This window comes from Armigeres subalbatus, chromosome 2, assembly GCF_024139115.2.
Source record: "Armigeres subalbatus isolate Guangzhou_Male chromosome 2, GZ_Asu_2, whole genome shotgun sequence".
Taxonomy (NCBI): Eukaryota; Metazoa; Arthropoda; class Insecta; order Diptera; family Culicidae; genus Armigeres; species Armigeres subalbatus.
The window spans coordinates 230,611,479-230,634,636 of NC_085140.1; the positions used below are offsets into that span (position 1 = coordinate 230,611,479).

The 23,158-nt window shown below is 41.8% G+C and overlaps 1 protein-coding gene across 27 annotated transcripts in view; it reads left to right on the forward strand.

Annotated features, from left to right (window-relative positions):
- Window positions 1-23,158, forward strand: part of LOC134211865 (protein Wnt-2) — an 82,199-nt gene that overhangs the window by 55,289 nt on the left and 3,752 nt on the right. For all 27 annotated transcript variants that reach the window (XM_062689217.1, XM_062689213.1, XM_062689211.1 and 24 more), the window contains 2 exons: window positions 13,984-14,123; window positions 14,248-14,382. In XM_062689217.1, coding sequence (XP_062545201.1) covers window positions 13,984-14,123; window positions 14,248-14,382 — 275 coding nt within the window. The remainder of the gene's footprint in view (window positions 1-13,983; window positions 14,124-14,247; window positions 14,383-23,158) is intronic.

The window sequence follows — 23,158 nt, forward strand, 5'->3', positions numbered from 1 at the left end:
CTTTGGGTTATTAATGGCACAAATCTCAATAGCTATCTAAAACTATCACTGCAATGCAAATATAAAATAATGATTCTGTTAAATGTGTTACTCATTGAGATTTTTGTTTTTGGTTGTGGATTTAGAAAATGGATTTAGTTGTGGATTTAGAAAATAGGTTTTAATCCTTTTTCTTGTAGCAAATTTGGGACATTGACTCACCATATGTTATCCTTTAGACTTTCTGTAGATTATCCACCTCATTTATGTAACAGCTTGATTTTGTGCTTCATGGTTTAAAACCATTATTGATGCATATTCCAAAACAGCCACTGAGAAAAATGTATAAATGCTATAAAAAATCAATGAATGCTTTTCTTTATATGTCAAGATTAACGTACGTTCTCTGCAACCAGTGCGGTATCTTAGGAGTATCTTAGCCCAAACTGTCGAAAAGTCAAAATATTGTTTCAGAAATTTCTATATGATTGATCGTTTTTGCACTCCCAAATAGTAATATTACCTCTGTCCTGGAGATTTTGAAACAATGTCGTCCACTTGTAAGCACTTTACAACTCTGCAGCACAAAATATTCAGCCTTATTCATATTGTTTCTTGGTTTTAAGCGATCATCAAGATATAAATTATATAAGGTGAAATTATAACCGTTTCAAAATGACCTCTTCGAATTTTTAAGAAACACAGCGGCTTATGCGCCACCCCCAACGATTGAGGGACCACTGGTCGTGTGATGTTACGTTGAACGGTTGGAGAGTAATTGTAACGATGGCTATGATTTTGAATGAAATCCAACTGAAGCGGACGAAAACAAAGAAGTGAATCAATTCGCCGCACGTGCTCAGAAAAACGAAGTGGAACGGAAAGAAAACGTAACCCGGGCAAACTAATATACCACAGGGCTCAGGTAGCATAAATGAATGTAGAAACGTAAGTTTAGCTTAACTTGCCAGAAACTGGCGGGCCGGAACGAGCTGTCGCCACAGAAAACTCACCAAGCGGGCAGGAGCCGAATCAAGATGGCGGATGTCTAGATCCACGGATTCTAGGTCCAAACAAAAAAGCGCCTGTTGGACGCTATTGTCCAACGTTAAAAGAATTAAATAATATTCTCAAATGAATTTAAAAAGCATTATTACCTTTTATAAAGAAGGAAAGCTCACAAGAGCAGAGTTTTCGCCACTTGTGGTATATATATAAACCGGAACTAAATAAATATGAAAAGCACAAAAAGATATAGTATTAAATCACTTCACTTCGCTAGTTATATTAATAAAGAATTATTTTAGGCACGTTTAATTTTAATTTACTATTATACTTTAGTTTTAATCTTTACAATTACACACCTTGAATTAAAAAACGAAAAGGCTAGGAACCACGGTGACTAACTTCTGTACTCTAGCCGACGGATTTTAGAAATGAGCTGATCTGGTGAACCGGATCTTTCAAAAAGTGAGCTACGGATCATTCACTCACAACAAAGATTCGGATCATTTTAACGGTTCCGGATCTGAACGCCCATCTCTACTCCTAATGACATCGACCACAAGAACGTTTGCCTACAATAGAAACGTTTTTTTTCATCACATTTTTTTTGTAAGGACGTGGCCGACGCCATTGTTAATTTAATTAATATTATTTATCATTCAATTTGTATTATGAAATTGGCTAATAAATTATCGTTTGATTACAATTCTTAAGTTTGTTTGAATTTTGTTTGAATAATTTCGCAAAAATGTCAATTATGATGCACGTGCATCATTTAAACACACTCCACATACTCTGTTGTACATTTTCTAAGTATTTAGCTTCAATCATGCAAACAAAAAAAATTGAAATTTAGTATGAAATTTTTTTCCCGTTTTTGGCAACATTAAAATCCGGTCGTGTTGCCAAAATCGGGAAGGGACTGTATTAGAAACCTTCTGAAATGAAATCATAATGGACGATCTATCAAAAAGCGAGATTCGAATGAATTTGTGGCCTGACCCCTTTGTTAAGTATCGATCGGAACTGATTATAAAGAAATGGCCATGTCTCACTTGATTGTGGTCAGATTTCAAATCCCAATACATGGTTCCAATCGGCAGGAGCTCTACTTTATTTGTGTTTACTAATATTATTCAGTTTTCAACCTCAACTTATCCTAACATCCACCTAAAATTTACGGTTTTGAACCTACCTCCGAAAAACCCTGAATATCTCCGGAATGCGGTGGCCACAGTCGGTTCCATAGACATACCGTAAAAATGCATTAATTTTCTTATTTTGAAATTGAATTAATGTTAAACTAATAGTTAGTTCAAAATTGTACTGGATTTGTGCTGACAATTGCTTAGCTCAGTCCACCTTTAAAGTACTAACTACAGAAAGAAAGAAAAACAATAATTGATTCTGTCCGAGTTTATGAAACAGTCACGACAGGGTGGCAGCGAAGACGAGACGACGGCGTACTCCACTGCGGACCACCGGGATTGGTCGTTGATGGTCTTCTCGTGTGTGGTAAACCTGCTTTACTTTCTGAGTAATTGAAGTGTATTTATACGTATAATTGGAAAAATGTTACGTAGGAACCGTTTGGCGTGCAGATTGCTTTGTATAGATTAAAAAATGATAAGTTAACCTTTCTCTTTTTCATTGACGGTCACTGATGATGGTGAGTTGTTGTAGCCATAGGATGCACCCACGGTATTGTGTCCAATGGATAATGATGGGCATTTGTATGTTGATGCTAAGTGCATCGGATGAGTGCTCATTTTTAGTAGCACTGTGTCAAATATCGATTACCGTATAAGTCATAATCCGCGCAATCGCATCTCAAGGAGATCTACACAGGAGATAATATTCTCTCGTTAAAGCTAACTCCATCATTCTGTTCACGCCAGCTCTAGAAGCATCTCATAATTCCAAAATAAATGGCTACAAATAAATTATCATCTGTTTTCTTTAGTCAAGAAGAACGCATCTTCTGTGGATTGTTTCTCCGCCTTTTATTCACACTTGCCATCAGAAAGCTCACACGCGAGATTTTATTGAACAATAACAAAGTCTATTGATAGCTGTTTGATTTATTTCCACTTGGCATCCAATATTCAACGCTCAAAGCATGATTTATTGCATATCTCCGACAGTTCTAATCCAGATGCTTATTAATATCATGACATTAAACATATTAATCCAGCTTCGTATGATGAATTTAAAAGGAGTTGGAAGGAAATAAAAAAAACACGAATGATCGTCTAAAAGATTGTTCTCGTCTCTATATCTCAACCATGTTTATGACAGTTAAGGGTATACAATATAACACTTTTTCATGTCGAAACGAAATGAAACGTAGATTTACTTTCTAGATTCGGAATGGTATGAAATATACCAGACGAATCGAAACATTTATTTCTTTCCGCCTTTTTATTGAATGTTTTTAAGCAATATGTAATATGAATTCAATATTTTTAAAGCTGAAAACTGTTTTGCGACCACAGCATTTTAGTAACAGAAGAAGCAGTCTGCATCATCACCACCGATGTCTCCGCATTAACCTACAGTACTTTTAGCCCTCGCATTTGATCTGAAAACTCGACTTATTATGCATGAGTTAAGCACCATAAGAAGAGTAATATTGGTTTGGGAGTTTTCTTCCTCTTCTTCATATTCAAGTAGACACATATATATATATATATATATATATATATATACCTAGATACCTTTACTTTGAACTATAACTTAATTTATAGTTTTTACATGAAAATCAACACGGAAGTTTTTAATTAATTGCATATTATTCGGCAACTCGGCCGTACGAAAACCATTTTTTTGTTAAATATCTTGGCTGTGCATATGCACAGCATATGTTTCGAAATGGACAAATTGATATGAAATTTGCGAAAAAGAATCCACGTGTCTTGGAGGGACTCGAACCCTCAACCTCCTACTCTCTAGATAGGCGTGATAACCCCTACACAACAAGACCACTTAAAGGTCACGTTTGCGGAAAAGCCATCAGAATCCGAGTACCAACCTCCACCGCGGTTAGCTCTCTTTTTTGCAAATTGAATATCTTTCGGGGATGATGATAGTAAAGCACATGTGGAGATTGGACAAATCAAGCATCCGAAAGATATTCAATTTGCAAAAAAAAGAGAGCTAACCGCGGTGGAGGTTGGTACTCGGATTCTGATGGCTTTTCCGCAAACGTGACCTTTAAGTGGTCTTGTTGTGTAGGGGTTATCACGCCTATCTAGAGAGTAGGAGGTTGAGGGTTCGAGTCCCTCCAAGACACGTGGATTCTTTTTCGCAAATTTCATATCAATTTGTCCATTTCGAAACATATTCTGTGCATATGCACAGCCAAGATATTTAACAAAAAAACGGAAGTTTTGTTAGATTTTTTTTTCAAAGTGTCGTAAAGTGGTGTTATTGAATTGAAAAAGTGAGTTCTAATACGTATTCTTACGGTAAATTTAGTATATTTTGTGCTTCAATAACGATTGCCATCAAAATTCCAGCTCGAAATTTTTGTTTATCCCTTTCTTGAAACGCTGCTAAATTCGGTTGTGGGCACCTTTATTGGGTCAGTTATGGGCACCCTCTTTTTATTGACAAATCGTTCAATATCACTGAGGTTATCAACAAACGAATCAACAAACTTATTTTAATGCCGGTTGTATGTATTTTCATCGAACTATTTACTTTTACTTACTTATGGATCCTGTACACCTCCGGTGGTGCTAAGGGCCGACTTGAAAGATCTCCATCCTGAGCGTTGCCCGGCTATCGCTTTAATCTGTTGCCAGGTTAGATTTCGGTCGACTTCTTTTATTTCTTTATTGAGGTTTCGCCGCCATTAGCCTCTGGGTCTGCCTCTGCTACGATGTCCCGCTGGGTTCCAGTCTAATGCTTATTTACAGATTTCATTTTCGTCCCACGTAATGTGTGGCCGACCTTGCTCCATTTCCTTTCCTGAATTCCAGTTGCACTCGGCCTCTGGTGACAACAACGATGGAGCTCGTTGTTTGAGATCCAGTTGTGAGGCCACCAGGCCCGAGTTATATACCGCAGGCATCTGTTAATGAACATCTGGAGCCGTTGAGTGTTCTCCACTGATACACACCATGTTTCGCTAGCGTATAACAGCACAGATTTCCCGTTAGAGTTGAAAATTTGTATTTTGGTGCGTTCACTTATCTACCTGTTTTTCCAGATATTTCTTAAACTCGCAAAGGCAGCCCTTGCTTTCTTGATCCGTGCGCCTATGTCGATCTTGGTACCGCCGTCTGACGCCATTTGGCTACCAAGATATTGGAAGCTTTCAACATTCTCCACTGGTTACCCGGCTACTGTGAAACTGGAAGGCGTCATAGTGTTTACATCCAACGATTTGGTTTTGTTGACGTTGATGACTAAACCTGCGGAGGAGGAGCGCTCGGCAAGGTCGTTGAGCTTACTCTGCATATCAGAGCGCCGTTGCGCGAGGAGTGCAACATCATCCCCCAACTCGAAGTCGTTTAGGTGCTCCATGGTTATAGGCTGCCATAACCGCCCGCGGTTTGGTTCACGGTCAATCGCATCTACCAGAATCTCATCGATTACGATGAGGAACAGTAACGGTTATAGAATACATCCTTGCCTCACACCAGCTACGACCCGGATAGGGTCGGACAGGACCCCATTGTGCAGCATTCTACATGAAAAGGCCTCGTACTGTGCTTCGATGAGGCCGATGATTTTCTCAGGAACCCCCTTGCGTCTCAGGGCGCCCCACATATTCTAGTGATTGAGACGGTCGAAAGCTTTTTCGTAGTCAATGAATACCAAGTAAAGGGACTCTTGGAATTCGTTGACCTGCTCCAGAATGATGCGGAGCGTAACAATATGGTCCACACAGGATCTTCCGGCACGGAATCCGGCCTGCTGCCGCCGGAGAGTCGCATCGATCTTCTCCTGAATCCGAGCTAGGATAATTTTGCACAGAACTTTGAGAACGGTACACAGCAACATAATGCCTCGCCAGTTATCGCATACAGTCAGGTCACCCTTTTTGGGCACCTTCACTAAGATACCTTGCATCCAGTCGACCGGGAAAGTTGCGGTGTCGCAGATGTTACGAAATAAACGATGTAGTAGTTGAGCGGATGTCATGGGGTCAGCCCTGACCACTGGAGCTTTATTATCTGGAGCTGGTCAGTTGGGTCGGTCAATAACTGATCATTCGCGTCTTTCACAGGCATCGTTGCATTCATCTTCGCCCCGCTTAAGCGTCGTGAGATATCGTAGAGGAGGCGAATGTCCCCGGTTGCGGCGGCTCTCTCTCCTTCGTCGGCCAGAGAGTCTGCCCACGCTCGCTTGTCCCGTCGACATGATCGTTTTACTTCCTTCTCAAGAGCCGCGTATCGTTGACGGGCTAAGACTTTGGCTCCTCTGGTTTTCGATCGCTCTATCGCGGCTTTGGCTTCTCTTCGTTCCTCTATCTTCCTCCAGGTCTCATCGGCGATCCATTGTTTTCTCTGGGTGCGTAGTTCGCCCAGATTGTTCTCGCTGGTGGCGATGAAGGCATTCTTGATGGCGGTCCATTGGTCTTCCACGCTGCAACCTTCCGGAATATCTGCAGCACGCGTCTCCAGTTCTTCAGCGAAGGACCGTTTCACCGTGGCATCTTCCAGTCGGAGTGTATTGAATCGTCGTCCAACTCTTTCCTCTTGCCGACGAATCCGCGTAATGCGCAGGCGTATTTCGCCAATGAGGAGGTGATGATCAGACGCGATATCGGCACTACGTTTATTCCGTACATCAAGAAGGCTCCGTTTCCATTTTCGGCTGATGCAGATGTGGTCGATTTGATTTTCTGTAAAGCCGTCACGGGAGACCCACGTGACCTTGTGAACCGGTCGATAAGGGAAGAGCGATCCCCGATCACCATGTCGATATTACCACAAAATTCTGCGAACAGCTCTCCGTTTTCGCTCATTACTCCGAGATCATGGCATCCCATAATGCGCTCATGGTTCGAGTTGTCGGATCCGGTCTTCGCTTTGAAGTCGCCCAAACAGATCTTGATATCATCCTTCGGAATTCTATCTACGACGGCATTGAGTTGACTGTAGAAGTTCTCTTTGTCTTGCAGATCGGCAGCATCGGTTGGCGCATAACATTGCTTTATAGTAAGGTTTCGTACCCTTGTTCTAAATCTGTCAACGATTATCCTTTCACTTAAGGACGATTCAAATATGACGTCCACTACTTTTTGAGATTTCTAGACCCCCCCTCCCTGGGGGCAGCAGGGACAGTAGGGACAGCATGGACCATGTCCAAGGGCTTGACGACCCCTCCCCAGCTGTCTGCGAGTCAGGGAGAACTGCCTAGGGCGTGGTGGGATTTAGCAGTGGGCTCTGTTAAAATCCCTCCCAAAAAAACCACAAGTGCCCGTAAGCAGACTCTATCAAAGCGACTGTGTGCCGCTTCAAAAGCACAAGCCCAGGGAGTGCCAATTGGCATGGGGAGTGTCCCTACTTCGGTAGGGTAGCGCGTGAGCTGCTTCGGCAGGGAGTGAGTGATCTGTTTGTGCTGAGGCAGGAGTGTCATAGCGCGTCACCGCTATTGTCACCTCGAATCGCAGCAGAAGTCTGAGTATGGACTGCACATGCTAAGGTAGGAGTGTCGTAGCGTAGTATCGTTGATTCGTCCCTACATACCGCTATCGACACCTCGAGGCATGGCAGTGGAGTGTTAGAGTGAGTTGGGGAGTGTCCCTACTTCGGTAGGGTAGCGCGTGAGCTGCTTCGGCAGGGAGTGAGTGATCTGGTTGTGCTGAGGCAGGAGTGTCATAGCGTGTCGCCGCTATTGTCACCTCGAAGCGCAGCAGAAGTCTGAGTATGGACTGCACATGCTGAGGTAGGAGTCGAGGTATCCCATCGACACCTCGAGGCATTGCAGTGGAGTGTTAGAGTGAGCACCCGAAAAAGGGTCACATGGTGCGAATGGTCTTTGGAGAAGCTGCTTCGGCGGCAGGGTAGCAGTGGGTTGTACCCACACACCTACAGTTGTGCACATGTGGTGCATGGGGAGTGTCCCTGCTTCGGCAGGGTAGCGTGTGGTCTGCTTCGGCAGTGGTGTGATTGATCTGCTCGTGCTGAGGCAGGAGTGTCGTAGCGTAATATCTGTAGGCCCAGGCAGTTACCGCTATTGACACCTCGAGGCATGGCAGCGGAGCGCCCGGGAGAGCATCCAAGTAAGACTCAAATGGAGTGAATGGTGTGCGAGCACCCAAGTCAGTCTCGCGTGGGACGAGTGCCTGTGTGAGCGATAATGAGCGAGTACGCTTAGTACTGCCGTCCCCCAGAAGTAGTACTGCGAGGTAGTTCCTGGGGGAAACGATGGTGGAGCCCAAGGGAGTTTAGTCGGTATTACCGGTATGGTCGAGTCCGACACTCCAGTACACTTCCGTGTGGTAGTTTGGCAACTACAATGCACGTGTACTGGGTTAGTGTGTAAATGCATTCTCCCTTGCAAAAAAAAAAAAGACCCCCCCTCCCCTCTCTGTCACGCTTTTTTGTATACCTAGTATATGCAGTGTCACAAAATCTTAGACCCCCTCCCCCCCTAAAACCTGTGACATCATTGTTGAACGACCCCTTATAGGTTCCCACTTCATAAGCGCAGAGTGTGCCTGAGCGCTTAGTAGGAAGCCAACTTCGCGATGCCGGGGAGCGTGTTCACCTCGTAAACCAGAGTATAGCAGAACTTGTCCCGACGGCGTTCTGTGTTCTCCAAAGTTTGGCCATCGGAGTTTGGCACTCAGTCCCAGGATCTCAAGCTTCATGCGGTGTGCCTCATTGGCAAGTTGTGCCAATTTACCCTGCTGGGCTAGGGTTAAAACGTTCCATGTTCCTATTCGTATCCGTTGTTTCGCGCTAAGAGTCGTCGCCGTTAAATCAGTTCGTATTCTTTTATTATCGGATTCTCGAACAAATTGATGTTTCGGGAACAGTAGGTTGTTGGCCCAAGGTTCCCTATCCACCGGGATGGGGCTGCCATCTTAGGTATAGCTTCCGGGGAATAGCATTTCATACTCAGCCGCTGGATACCAGAACAGACGCTGTTGGTGCCGCACCTCTTTGGTGAACAGACCCTCGATCAGTCTGGTCAAATTTGTTTAAAGTCCCACCCAACACCAGGACTAGGCTAGTGCGCTTTGAGCGGCACACGGTCGTTTTGATAGGGCCTGCTTGGGGACACATGCAGCGAATTATTCAGTCATAGTTTATTGGAATAATAAGTTTTATAATTTTTTTGTTTTTTTTTTTTGCGTTTCTAACTATTGTATATGCACTTTTTGGAACTAAGCGTTGACTTAAAGCTTCAGTTGAGTAATTTAACATGGGAGTAAAGGCAAACTACTTTGACCCCATTTACTCAAATTTGGCTTCCTGTACGGGAGCTCGAAGTTCGGTGGATTGAACCCCCTTTTGGGTAGTTTCACAGTCAGCACAAAATCTTATATGTTGCTAAAGTGGAGGCGATATACGTACATTTTGTATGGGGAAGTATCTGTATGGCTTCCACCTAGCATCTTATGTGACATCATATACGATCTTGTGTTGACTAGGTTAGTTCTTTTGAGTTGATTCAAAAGTATAAGATTGCTAATGTCGTTCCTGATGTAGTTAATGGATCAGCGCACAGTGGCAGAAAGCCGGACAAAACTTCAAATTTTTTTTCGTGATTTTCGTGAATTTTATATTTTTTTAACTTAACATATATATTGAAAAAGATAGTTCCAATTTTTTTTGATTGTAGCTTGTAAATTAAATTTTTGGTGTCTTTGAAGTTCATTCCGTAAAGTGTCTCCCGAACAAATATGTATGGGAAAATGAAATTTGGCTAATCTTTTTTGGGAAAGATTCGAAAAGATCTGGTTTTAAGTATTAAAATCTATTTTTTTGTCTACTTTCCGGTGGTTGAATTGCGCATAGCTGCGCCAAGGCGGGAAATTGATTGGTGCAATGATAGAATGAGGACGCTGTCTTTGTACTAGATCGTAGGGCCCGGGCTTGCGGATGCCCTTGGATAACATAAAGCCGGAGTCGCCATAGGACTAACAAAAACCAAAGGAGACAGAGTCTTAGCCCGTCAACGGTACTCGGCTCTGAAGAAGGAAATAATACGTTCATGTCAACGGGACAAGAAGAGAAAGCCGCAGCACCCGGGTAGATGCGCCTTCTCTACGATTTATCATGCAGCAGAACAAATTTCGAGCTGAAATATTCTGTGTGATCCATGTTGTCACACTCCGTTGCATTTTGCAGCAAAACCTTCATTTGGTTTTCATTGACTACGAAAAAGCTTTCAACTGTCTCAATCACGAGCATATGTTGGGCGACTTGAGACGCAGAAGAGTTCTTGAGAAAATCATCAGCCTCATCGAGTAACTTCTGACATTTTTTCATAAATATTTTTAATAATTCTTTTGGAAATACATCCAGGATTTTTCCAAAAAATAATTAAGAATACTGCCAGAACTCTTTCAAAAATTATTTCAGGAATTCCTTCGGATATCATCAGAAATTCCGTTCCCTAAGGAAGTTTCTCCAATAATTCCTCCGGAATTTCCAGCAAGAATTCCCAACGAAATTTCTAAAGGAACTTCTTAAGACATTTCCAACATTCTTAAATTTCTACAATAATATCTTTGTACATTCCTCCGAGAACTTTTTCGGAATTTTATCTGTGGATTTACCCAGAAAATCCTCCGAAAATAACTTCAAAAATTGCTTTAGCAAAAATCTTTCGTAAATTTCTTGAGCAGTTTATTTGGAAATTCTTTTACGAATTTGTTCGGAAATGGACTTAGGATTTTTTTCAGGATTTGTTTTATAAAATACTTCAGAAATTTCTTTGAGCATTCCTCCAGAAATAATTAAGAAAATTACGCCAGAATCCCTTTTGACATTTGTCCAGGAATTCCTTCTGAAAATTCGCTGGAACGGCCTTTGTAAATTTCTCCGCAAATTCCTCAGAAACTTCCTCCAGGAAACCTTTCGGAAATCCTTTTAGTGAAGCCACACGGAGTTTCTTCGAAATTCCTGCAGTAATACTTTCTTATTTTTTTTTTGGAATTTTTCAGGAAATTTATTATACTAAAGGAAATACTAAAGGAACTTTCGGAATAGTTTCTAACGGAAATTTCAAAGAAATTTCCAGATGAAATGTCCGAAACAACTCTTATAGTAATTTACGAAATACTCTTAAAATAATTTCTGAATGAAATTCAAAAGTGATTTCCGAAAAAAAAGTCAAAGAAATATCCGAAGGTTAGTGACTTATTAAGTTTCCGGAAGTATATGTCCGAAAAAATTTCTATAAAAAAAATACCTAAGGAATTAGTGGAAGAAATTATTTGAGAAAGGTAAGTTCGAGGGAATTCATAAGCCAATTCCGCAGGAATTACATGATCGATTTCCAAAAGATATTTCTGAAGGAATTCTCCTAAGAGAGTTTCGTAAAATTTCCCTGATACAATTTCCGTAGGTTTTGCCGAGGAATTTCCCTTAGGAATTCCGACCAAGAAATACTTTAAAAAATTCGTTTAGGATATTTGAAAGAAGTTCTGAAGACGCAATTATTCCTTAAGGTGATTATACAATTAAGCCATGTGGTGAATTTCTAATTCTCCACACGGTTTTCTACTCCTGTTGTAAAAAGTTCAAATCTAGCGTAATAATTTTCGTACAATGCTGAAATTAAAGTCGATTGTTTAGCATAAGTAAGCAAACGATCAAACGAATGTTTCATCCCCATGGGTGTTGTGGTTCTCTCAATTCGTGCTCTTGAAAAATCACTAGAAAAAACACGTGGTTTCCAAAATGGCCGATTTGTGGCTTTGTTGTATAACCACCTTAAGGATTTTTCAATGTTTTCCTATAGAATTTAGCACGAGATGAAAGAATTATAACGCGTATGGGGCTGAACTAATGGTAGATCGTTTGTTTAGTTATGCTGAACAATCATAATTTGAGTTTCGGCACTGTACGAAAACTATTACGCCAGATTTGGGCTTTTGGAAATGTATGTAGATAAACGTGTGGTGAATTTGAAATTCACCTCGGGCTTCATTGTATAATCACCTGAAGCATTGTCAGCAACAAAAAAGAAGACAATTTTGTTGCCAATTTTTCATCCCGTTATTTTGCATTAACTCTACAGCAAATTTCGGTTTCATGCTATCGTAGTTTCTAACTCTGAATATAAAAATAGCATCATATTCTAGGAAATAATAGAGCATGCAAGGCAAATGATTCTTTTTATTTATTGTGTTCGGGATCTGATGAAGGATTGTTGCGAAGTGCGTTTGTCAGTAACAGCTCTGTTGTTAGGCGTTGCTTAAATATTGATTCCATGGCCGTGATAAGATTGTCATCTTTGGGATAGCTTCAAGAGCAGAGGCTTTATTTGCAGCTGCTAGATGTCAGTACAGACGCTATTTGAACTGAGAAGACGATCCATCAGGTGTTCATCTCATTTCATTCATTTATTCAGACTAAGGCCGAAGTGGCCTGTGCGGTATATAAGAGTCTTCTCCATTCGACTCGGTCCATGGCTACACGTCGCCAACCACGCAGTCTACGGAGGGTCCGCAAGTCAACTTCCACCTGATCGATCCACCTTTCCCGCTGCGCACCTCGCCTTCTTGTGCCCGTCGGATCGTTGTCGAGAACAATTTTCACCGGGTTATTGTCCGACATTCTGGCTACGTGCCCGGCCCACCGCAGTCGTCCGATTTTCGCGGTGTGAACGATGGATGGTTCTCCCAACAGCTGATGCTACTCGTGGTTCATTCGCCTCCTCCACGTACCGTCCACCATCTGCACCCCACCATAGATGATAGGCAGCACTATCCTTTCGAAAACTCCAAGTGCGAGTTGGTCCTCCACGAGCACCGTCCAGATCTCGTATCCGTAGAGGACTACCGGTCTAATGAGCGTTTTGTAGATTGTCAGTTTGGTACGGCGGCGAACTCTATTCGATCGGAGCGTCTTGCGGAGTCCATGATTTCCAGCCACTATGCGTCTCCGAATTTCTCTGCTGGTATCGTTATCGGCGGTCACCAGTGAGCCCAAGTACACGAACTCTTCAACCACCTCGATTTCGTTACCACCGATAGAAACTCGTGGTGGGTGGCTTACATTGACCTCTCTTGAGCCTCTTCCTATCATGTACTTCGTCTTCGACGTGTTGATGACTAGTCCTATCCGCTTCTCTTCAGTCTGATGTAGGCTTCCTCCATCTTCTCAAAGTTACGTGCCATAATATCTATGTCGTCGGCGAAGCCAAATAGCTGGACGGTCTTATTGAAAATTGTACCACTCGTGTTAATCCCTGCTCTTCGTATTACCCCTTCCAAAGTGATGCTGAATAGCAGACACGAAAGACCATCACCTTGCCGTAACTCTTTCGAAGGGACTCGAGAATTCCCCTGAAACTCGAACTACGCACATCACCCGGTTTCATATCATGAGAAGCAAATTATCTTCGCAGTCAGAAACATTACTTGATGTTCCATGAAATTACTCACACCCCGCTGGTACCACAGAGAGGAAGGAAAAGCAGGTGTTGTGCCAAGGCTTAGGCTAAGGACCACTACCGCTGGAATCCATTTTATTTCTTTTGGTACACGACGCACTAATGACACTTAAAACCAGCAATTATTTGGCCGACTTAGTTTATTAGAAAATTGAAAATCTACAAAAAAAATATCTGCGAACGCTATTGTACATTGCAAATTTTATAAAAGCTGCCTTAGCCAGAGTAAACGCGACTTTCGACCCCTATAAGACTTTAGAATTGAAACAAAATGCTCAGTCTTTGAATTTGTGAAAAGCATATATGTCGAGAAAAATGTATCAATCGATTCTCATCCAATACATCCAATCCATCCAATACAGTATGATATTTAAGTACCATTTTTGTTCTTTTCCGTTCATTGAATTGAAGGCTCTCGAGAGGCAGCATTCACATATGGGATCACAAGCGCCGGAGCCGTTCACGCTATAACGGCAGCATGCGCCAAAGGAAACATTACAATGTGCGGTTGCGATTCAAAGCAGAAGATGCAATTTTCCACAGAAAGTGATGTGAGTATTAATCGACGAACGACGATGTGTCTTCTGTACTTTCAGAACGAACGCATCTTCCCCGCCCTCCTATAATAATTTCACGCCCGTGTATGTAATTTATTTTGCCCTTTCTTCATGACAGAGCTGGAAATGGGGCGGATGCTCCGCTGATATCGGCTTTGGAATGCGATTCACCAAGAAGTTCCTGGATGCACGGGAGATTGAAAATGATGATCGAAGTCTGATGAATCTTCATAACAACCGGGTGGGTCGGAAGGTAAGTTTATAATCGACGAAGGGACCAACCATTCAGTTTTCCTTTTTCAATTTTTCGTTCGATGAGAACTTAATAATTATGCAGGTTTTGGCAGAGCACAAAAATTAAGATGCGGCATATACAATGACTTCATTTAGATCATCATGTTGATTTTGTTCGTAGTATTACGTAATTGTTGCATTCAATGTTGAGTTTGTAATAAATATGTTTCATGCGTTACGCCCTTCAGCAAATCGAGAGGACATTTTCAGAGAAAAGTAATAAGTAATATAATACTGGGAAGATCGCCTTCTCGGGGTCTGTTACAGAGTAAGTTCTTCCAAAGCAACTTTAGGGCTATGCAGCGTTGGATGTAATGTTCGCTCATTAAACAAAATAATCAATAATTCAGCTATAATACATCGTTTTTTGAAAATATATTTATCACTACTTCCTTTAAAAATGTATCGATGTTACGCTAGATTCATGCACTTCTTCAACTATTAAAACCAACTAAATTAATGATTTCGTGTGTGTTACTTCTACGTGAAGTTAAACGATTTACCGCAAATCCTTCCGCACGCGATAGCATATGAGCAAGTCAAACCACCTTCCTTTTGCCAGTGGAGATATATCAGCTTCCACACTGATATTCTTCCCTCCCCCTTCATACGGGAGCTTGGCAGAAGGAAGGTCGTGTGATATGTGCTATCACAAATATTGCCCTCCGCTTGCTTTCAAATCGACTTCTATAAAAACATTCTTCATGCCTGCCGTATCCTAACGGAACTATCAATTCTATACTTTCGCCTCTAATTCTATCATGAACATGTACGTCCAAGTTTGGAAGATGATATTAGCATTTCCATATCATTATTAAAACCAAAAAACTTGCGTGAAAAATCACTTTGACTCGAGACTTTTTTTTTTAATAATATTTGTATCAGCCTAATGTAGTTTTCTGAATTGATTTACCTATTTTTACACATTAGGGGCTGTCCATAAACCACGTAGACCAAATTTTCATATTTTCAAACCCCTCCCTCTCCGCTGGTAGACTTTTGTAGACTTTCCGAAACCCCTCCCCCAACCCCTTAAAGTCTACGTAGACTTTTCCGAAAAAATTACAAAATGTCATATGTTTTGTTGTTGTTTCATTTGTTGTTGTTTGTTTCATATGTTGTTGTCCTTCTGACATCAGCTAGAGTGAGAGGGTGCGTACTGTGGGATCTGCCTAGGATGTGGTGGGGTTCGACAGTGGGCTCTGTTGAACTTCTATAAAAAGCTGCATGTGTCCCCAAGCAGGCCCTATCAAAGCGACCGTGTGCCGCTCAAAGCGCACTAGCCTAGTCCTGGTGTTGGGTGGGACTCTAAACAAATTTGACCCGACTGATCGAGCGTCTGTCCACCAAGGAGGTGCGGCTCCAACAGCGTCTGTTCTGGCATCCAGCGGCTGAGTATGAAATGCTATTCCCCGGAAGCTATACCTAAGATGGCAGCCCCATCCCGGTGGATAGGGAACCTTGGGCCAACAACCTACTGTTCCCGAAACATCAATTTGTTCGAGAATCCGATAATGAAAGAATACGGACTGATTTTACGGCGACGACTCTTAGCGCGAAACAACGGACACGAATAGGAACATGGAACGTTTTAACCCTAGCCCAGCAGGGTAAATTGGCACAACTTGCCAATGAGGCATGCCGCATGAAGCTTGAGATCCTGGGACTGAGTGAAGTCCGTTGGCCAAACTTTGGAGAACACAGAACGCCGTCGGGACAAGTTCTGCTATACTCTGGTTTACGAGGTGAACACGCTCCCCGGCATCGCGGAGTTGGCTTCCTACTAAGCGCTCAGGCACACTCTGCGCTTATGAAGTGGGAACCTATAAGTGAAAGGATATTCGTTGCCAGATTTAGAACACGGGTCCGAAACCTATAATCCAATGTTATGCGCCAACCGATGCTGCCGATCTGCAAGACAAAGAGAACTTCTACAGTCAACTCAATGCCGTCGTAGATAGAATTCCGAAGGGTGATATCAAGATCTGTTTGGGCGACTTCAATGCGAAGATCGGATCCGACAACTCGAACCATGAGCGCGTTATGGGACGCCATGGTCTCGGAGAAATGAGCGAAAACGGAGAGCTGTTCGCAGAATTTTGTGGTAATAACGACATGGTGATCGGGGGATCGCTCTTCCCTCATCGGCCGGTTCACAAGGTCACGTGGGTCTCCCGTGACGGCTTTACAGAAAATCAAATCGACCACATCTGCATCAGCCGAAAATGGAAACGGAGCCTTCTTGATGTACGGAATAAACGTAGTGCCGATATCGCGTCTGATCATCACCTCCTCATCGGCGAAATACGCCTGCGCATTGCGCGGATTCGTCGGCAGGAGGAAAGAGTTGGACGACGATTCAACACACGCCGACTGGAAGATGCCACGGTGAAACAGTCCTTCGTTGAAGAACTGGAGACGCGTGCTGCAGATATTCCGGAAGGTGGCAGCGTGGAAGACCAATGGACCGCCATCAAGAATGCCTTCATCGCCACCAGCGAGAACAATCTGGGCGAACTACGCACCCAGAGAAAACAATGGATCACCGATGAGACCTGGAGGAAGATAGAGGAACGAAGAGAAGCCAAAGCCGCGATAGAGCGATCGAAAACCAGAGGAGCCAAAGTCTTAGCCCGTCAACGATACACGGCTCTTGAGAAGGAAGTAAAACGCTCATGTCGACGGGACAAGCGAGCGTGGGCAGACTCTCTGGCCGACGAAGGAGAGAGAGCCGCTGCAACCGGGGACATTCGCCTCCTCTACGATATCTCACGACGCTTAAGCGGGGCGAAGATGAATGCAACGATGCCTGTGAAAGACGCGAATGATCAGTTATTGACCGACCCAACTGACCAGCTGAAACGCTGGTTCGAGCACTTCGAACAACTTTTTCAAGTGCCAACCAGGCCATCACCACCTCGGCATGATCTGCCTAGGATCCGACGTATAACACGTGTCAATACCGAAGCTCCATCACTGCTAGAGATTCAAACAGCCATCCAAAGCATGAAATCGAATAAAGCCCCAGGGTCGACCGCATATCAGCCGTTATGCTCAAAGCTGACCCCATGACATCCGCTCAACTACTGCATCGTTTATTTCGTAATATCTGGGACACCGCAACTTTCCCGGTCGACTGGATGCAAGGTATCTTAGTGAAGGTGCCCAAAAAGGGTGACCTGACAGTATGCGATAACTGGCGAGGCATTATGTTGCTGTGTACCGTTCTCAAAGTTCTGTGCAAAATTATCCTAGCCCGGATTCAGGAGAAGATCGATGCGACTCTCCGGCGGCAGCAAGCCGGATTCCGTGCCGGAAGATCCTGTGTGGACCATATTGTCACGCTCCGCATCATTTTGGAGCAGGTCAACGAATTCCAAGAGTCCCTCTACTTGGTATTCATTGACTACGAAAAAGCTTTCGACCGTCTCAATCACGAGAATATGTGGGGCGCCCTGAGACGCAAGGGGGTTCCTGAGAAAATCATCGGCCTCATCGAAGCACAGTACGAGGCCTTTTCGTGTAGAGTGCTGCACAATGGGGTCCTGTCCGACCCTATCCGGGTCGTAGCTGGTGTGAGGCAAGGATGTATTCTATCACCGTTACTGTTCCTCATCGTAATCGATGAGATTCTGGTAGATGCGATTGACCGTGAACCAAACCGCGGGCTGTTATGGCAGTCTATAACCATGGAGCACCTAAACGACTTCCAATTGGCGGATGACGTTGCACTCCTCGCGCAACGGCGCTCTGATATGCAGAGTAAGCTCAACGACCTTGCCGATCGCTCCTCCTCGGCAGGTTTAGTCATCAACGTCAACAAAACCAAATCGTTGGATGTAAACACGGTGACTCCTTCCAGTTTCACAGTAGCCGGGCAACCAGTGGAGAATGTTGAAAGCTTCCAATATCTTGGTAGCCAAATGGCGTCAGACGGCGGTACCAAGATCGACATAGGCGCACGGATCAAGAAAGCAAGGACTGCCTTTGTGAGTTTAAGAAATATCTGGAAAAACAGGCAGATAAGTGAACGCACCAAAATACGAATTTTCAACTCTAACGTGAAATCTGTGCTGTTATACGCTAGCGAAACATGGTGTGTATCAGTGGAGAACACTCAACGGCTGCAGGTGTTCATTAACAGATGCCTGCGGTATATAATTCGGGCCTGGTGGCCTCACAACTGGATCTCAAACAACGAGCTCCATCGTCGTTGTCACCAGAGGCCGATAACAACAGAAATTCGGGATCGGAAGTGGGGCTGGGTCGGCCACACTCTACGTAGGGGCAGAAACGAAATCTGTAAGCAAGCATTAGACTGGAACCCAGCGGGACATCGCAGCAGAGGCAGACCCAGAGGCTCATGGCGGCGAAGCCTCAATAAAGAAATAAAAGAAGTCGACCGAAATCTAACCTGGCAACAGGTTAAAGCGATAGCTGGGCATCGCTCAGGATGGAGATCTTTCAAGTCGGCCCTTTGCACCACCGGAGGTGTACAGGATCCATAACGTAACGTAAATATGTTTTGAAATAATACGGAGTCAGTAACGAGTTATGCTATTAAGTTTTTCTAGTCTTTATTTGAGATGTTTTCAGCCCTAGGCTGGCTCACCTCTTTGAATTATTAAGTTATTAAAATCCATTTTAATATAAAAACATTACAACAAAACAGAACAAATTATGAACGGATAACAATCACACAATTTAAGCATTCATATTAAAATCACACTTTTTATTAGTATAGTGACACAATAAACTTAAACTTTCTTGGACAATATTTAAAGCACTCGTTGCCAAAATACAGCTTACGATTTTCATTTGAAGCAGCACGTTAAAATTGCCTACCTTACGAATTTTACATACAATCTATAGAGGAAGAGGTGGTTATTTAGCTATATTACTATATTTAGAATAAAATTCTATTTAGGAGTATATTATCCATGTACAATTCTTCCTCGACATAAAATAAGCTACCTGAGCTAATATTTCGGTTTTGAGACCGAACGCATAGCTATTACTATCCAAAATATCAAACGTGGCCGTGAAAATTGGGTCTGATGAAATTTTCAACCATTTTACCGTAAGCTTTAATTCTTCAGTGCAATTATGAGCTAAATTGTGGTAAAACTAGCAAGTTATCCTCGCTTTGTGATTAAATAAAACGATAAAACATCGCAAGTCTTTAACGTGTTCATTTTACCACTTATTCCTCTAGTGAATAATGCACCAACGTTCAGCGTCCACCACCAAGTTCAAAATAAGGAAAATTTGCCGGACATGAAGTCCGCTCGAAATTTTCGAAGTCTTAAATAAAAATTTTTCACAATTATTGTTGTTTTTGACTACTTGGCGTAATAACGGCGTAATTTTGATTAGAGCTTCAATTTTTGAAGATTTACAACGATGAATGTGCTTAGCCACAGCATATTAGTAAGGGTATGCGATAATACACTTTTTCCTGGCGAAACGAAACGGAACGAAATTTAAAATGTCTATGTTGATTCGAAACGAAACGAAACGAAATATAGATTTATTTTCGAGACCTCGAAACGATACGAAATCAGGGTCCATTTAATTCGAAATTTTTCGAAACAAAACGAAATTTAATTTTTTTTTCCGCGGAACTTTTGTTGAAGTGCGTATGTACGCTATTTAAAATATTTTTTTTGGAATTCAAATAAGGTCGTTACAAAAATTTTATTAAATTATGCTCTTATGGTCTTCGAAAGGTCGTGGGAGGTGTGGAGAACAATAAGAAAAAAAAAAATGAAAAAAATCAAAAAACTCCTCGGATTTGTTAAAGAACTGAAAATCTTCAACATTACCCGATTTTTTTTTGTTGCTCCCTTAAAATATTATTTTTGAGCAAAAAATTCGAGGGAGGGAGACATTTAATTTAATAATTTGATGGGCTACAGCTCTTCGATGAACCTACGCCGAATGTAGTATCCTTTTCCACTGGACTCGATCGCTTCCAGTCTCCAATCTGGGCCTGGGCCAATCGCTTCCAGTCTCCCTAAGCGCCCTCAGGTCCTCTTCAACTGCAAAAAGTCATCGTGTACGGAGTGAGACATTATTGTTTTTAAATATTTATGTTGGCCAAACTGTTATGCAAAAAATAGAGTTTTAAGCAGTAATATAAAAAGCGAGTTATGGAAGCGGTTTTAAAGGAATTTATCGTGAAGCGTTTGCTCTCGAACATGATTAGTTTGCAATTCTTCTCGTGATGAGCACCATTCGGATATACTTCTGTTAAACCCTTATTTCACCTTAAAATTAATTGATTATGCTAAAACATACTCCATGTCGTCATATAGAGGAGCAAAATGTATCCGCAATACAATTAACACGAGCTATCAAATGTTCGATAGCGAATCCGATCATCGACCGATCCACTTCAGATGTGGCCAACTATCTGGAATTTGTATATCTCTCGCTTAGGATCATTCTGTCAAAGGTACAATAAAGTAGCGGAATTAAAAAGAATACAGTCAACTCTATAGATCCCGATGTTCTATATCTCGATATCTCTCCCTATGTCGATGGGGGCTTTCTACATCTCGATAACCTCCCTAACTCGATATGTCTCTATCTCGATGTGTTCTGTCATATTTTGCTCAGGATTCACTCTCCTTATGTCGAAATGTTCAAATTTATAGGCTACTAGACAATCTTTGGACAATAACAAATACATCAACAACAGAAAACGACCTTTTTGTTTTGTTGTCATTTATCATAGCAACGAGCTTTTTTGGATCTACCTAGTTCCCATTTAAATTTTCCTTCCGTTCTTAGATCTCTCCCTATATCGATGGTCAATATCGAGTTGTGTAGAGGCGACTGTAGTACTTGTCTTATGACAAGACTGTATAGGTAACAAAATTTAAAAACAACCTGTATTATTTTTTTCTGCGGTGCAGCCGAAATTTAGAGTAATTTGAAGTATGATATTAGTTCAATTTAGTTTAGAAATTCCGCGGAATTCCGTTAAATTTCGTTAAAAGCTAGTTTTTGATGGCGAAATTTATTTAAATTAACGAAACGAAACGAAATCAATAAATCAGATTTCGCCACGCTCAAATTCCGCGAAATTCCGCGGAATTTCGTTTCGAACCATCTGAAACGAATTTTTTCGAAATACCGCATATGCTTACATAGCCATATACCTTATTAGAGCCATATACCTTATTATGATAATTTAAAGTTTGAAGCAAAATACGAAGAATCACACTATCTGAAATTGCTTTGTTTCTCCCCCGCCGGACTCGGCTCTGGGCCAATAACCAAATAGTCATGGCTTATGGACAATCCTCACGGAATCCATAACTAAATGTTCTCGCGTTTTCAAGGGCACAACACTCAATATGGAAACAACGCACAACTGTGATTTTTATTATTTAAGCTTTGCTGTGTTGCAGCATGCGTGGAATAATTAAAAATCCCTTCAAAAAGCGCGTGAGTTCAGTTTTGGATTCCTTGAATGATGCAATGATGAAAAAATGCAACCGACATGTTGATAGATTAGATTAGGCTTAGATTTGGATTGGATCTGGATTGGATCTGGATTGGATTTGGATTGGATTGGATTGGATTGGATTGGATTGGATTGGATTTGCATTAGATTTGGATTGGATTTGGGTGGATTTGGATTGGATTTGGATTGGATTTGGATTGGATTTGGATTGGATTTGGATTGGATTTGGATTGGATTTGGATTGGATTTGGATTGGATTTGGATTGGATTTGGATTGGATTTGGATTGGATTTGGATTGGTTTGGATTGGTTTGGATTGGTTTGGATTGGTTTGGAATGGTTGTATTGGTTTGGATTGATTTCGATTGGTTTGGATTGATTTGGATTGGGTTTGGATTGGTTTGGATTGGTTTGGATTGGTTTGGATTGGATTTGGATTGGTTTGGATTGATTTGGATTGGATTGGATTTGGATTGGATTTGGATTGGATTTGGATTGGATTTGGATTGGATTTGGATTGGATTTGGATTGGATTTGGATTGGATTTGGATTGGATTTGGATTTGATTTGGATTGGATTTGGATTGGATTGGATTTGGATTGGATTTGGATTGGATTTGGATTGGATTTGGATTGGATTTGGATTGGATTTGGATTGGATTTGGATTGGATTTGGATTGGATTTGGATTGAAAAAAATCGCTTTATAAACATAAAAAGCAATGAAAATGTATATTTTTTCCCCAGAGTGTACACATTGTTAAAAACGTAGACGAGCACAGTGGACTAGTGACTAGGGTAAGGTGGGTAGACTTGATCCCCGGGGAGACTTGATCACCCTGTTTTATCGAGAACTAAAGTAGTTGTGTTCTAGCGTATTTTTTAGTATCGATCCTCTAGACAAATGACCTTTATGTGGTGAGTTATTTTTTGGATTGACAATCTTATTTATTCTGCAGGGCGGTTTGTATGTTTTGACCTTCCTAAAGATTTTTTTTTGGCCACGCAAAATTTGAATAACTTTTCATAACAATGACCAAATGTTTTCGTTTTTTCACAGCGCAAAGCCATAAATGTGCCATTAATGATTTGTACTGATGAAAATGTGAACATTCCATCAAAGTTTTAGGATATTTGGATTTGAAGTTATTGCCTCAATATGAGGACATTTGATCCCCCATTAGTTACCCAAATTTGGCGAAAAAATTTTAAAAAAATATTAATCTGTTCTCAGGGTTCTAATTTTTTGTAGATTTGACAGAT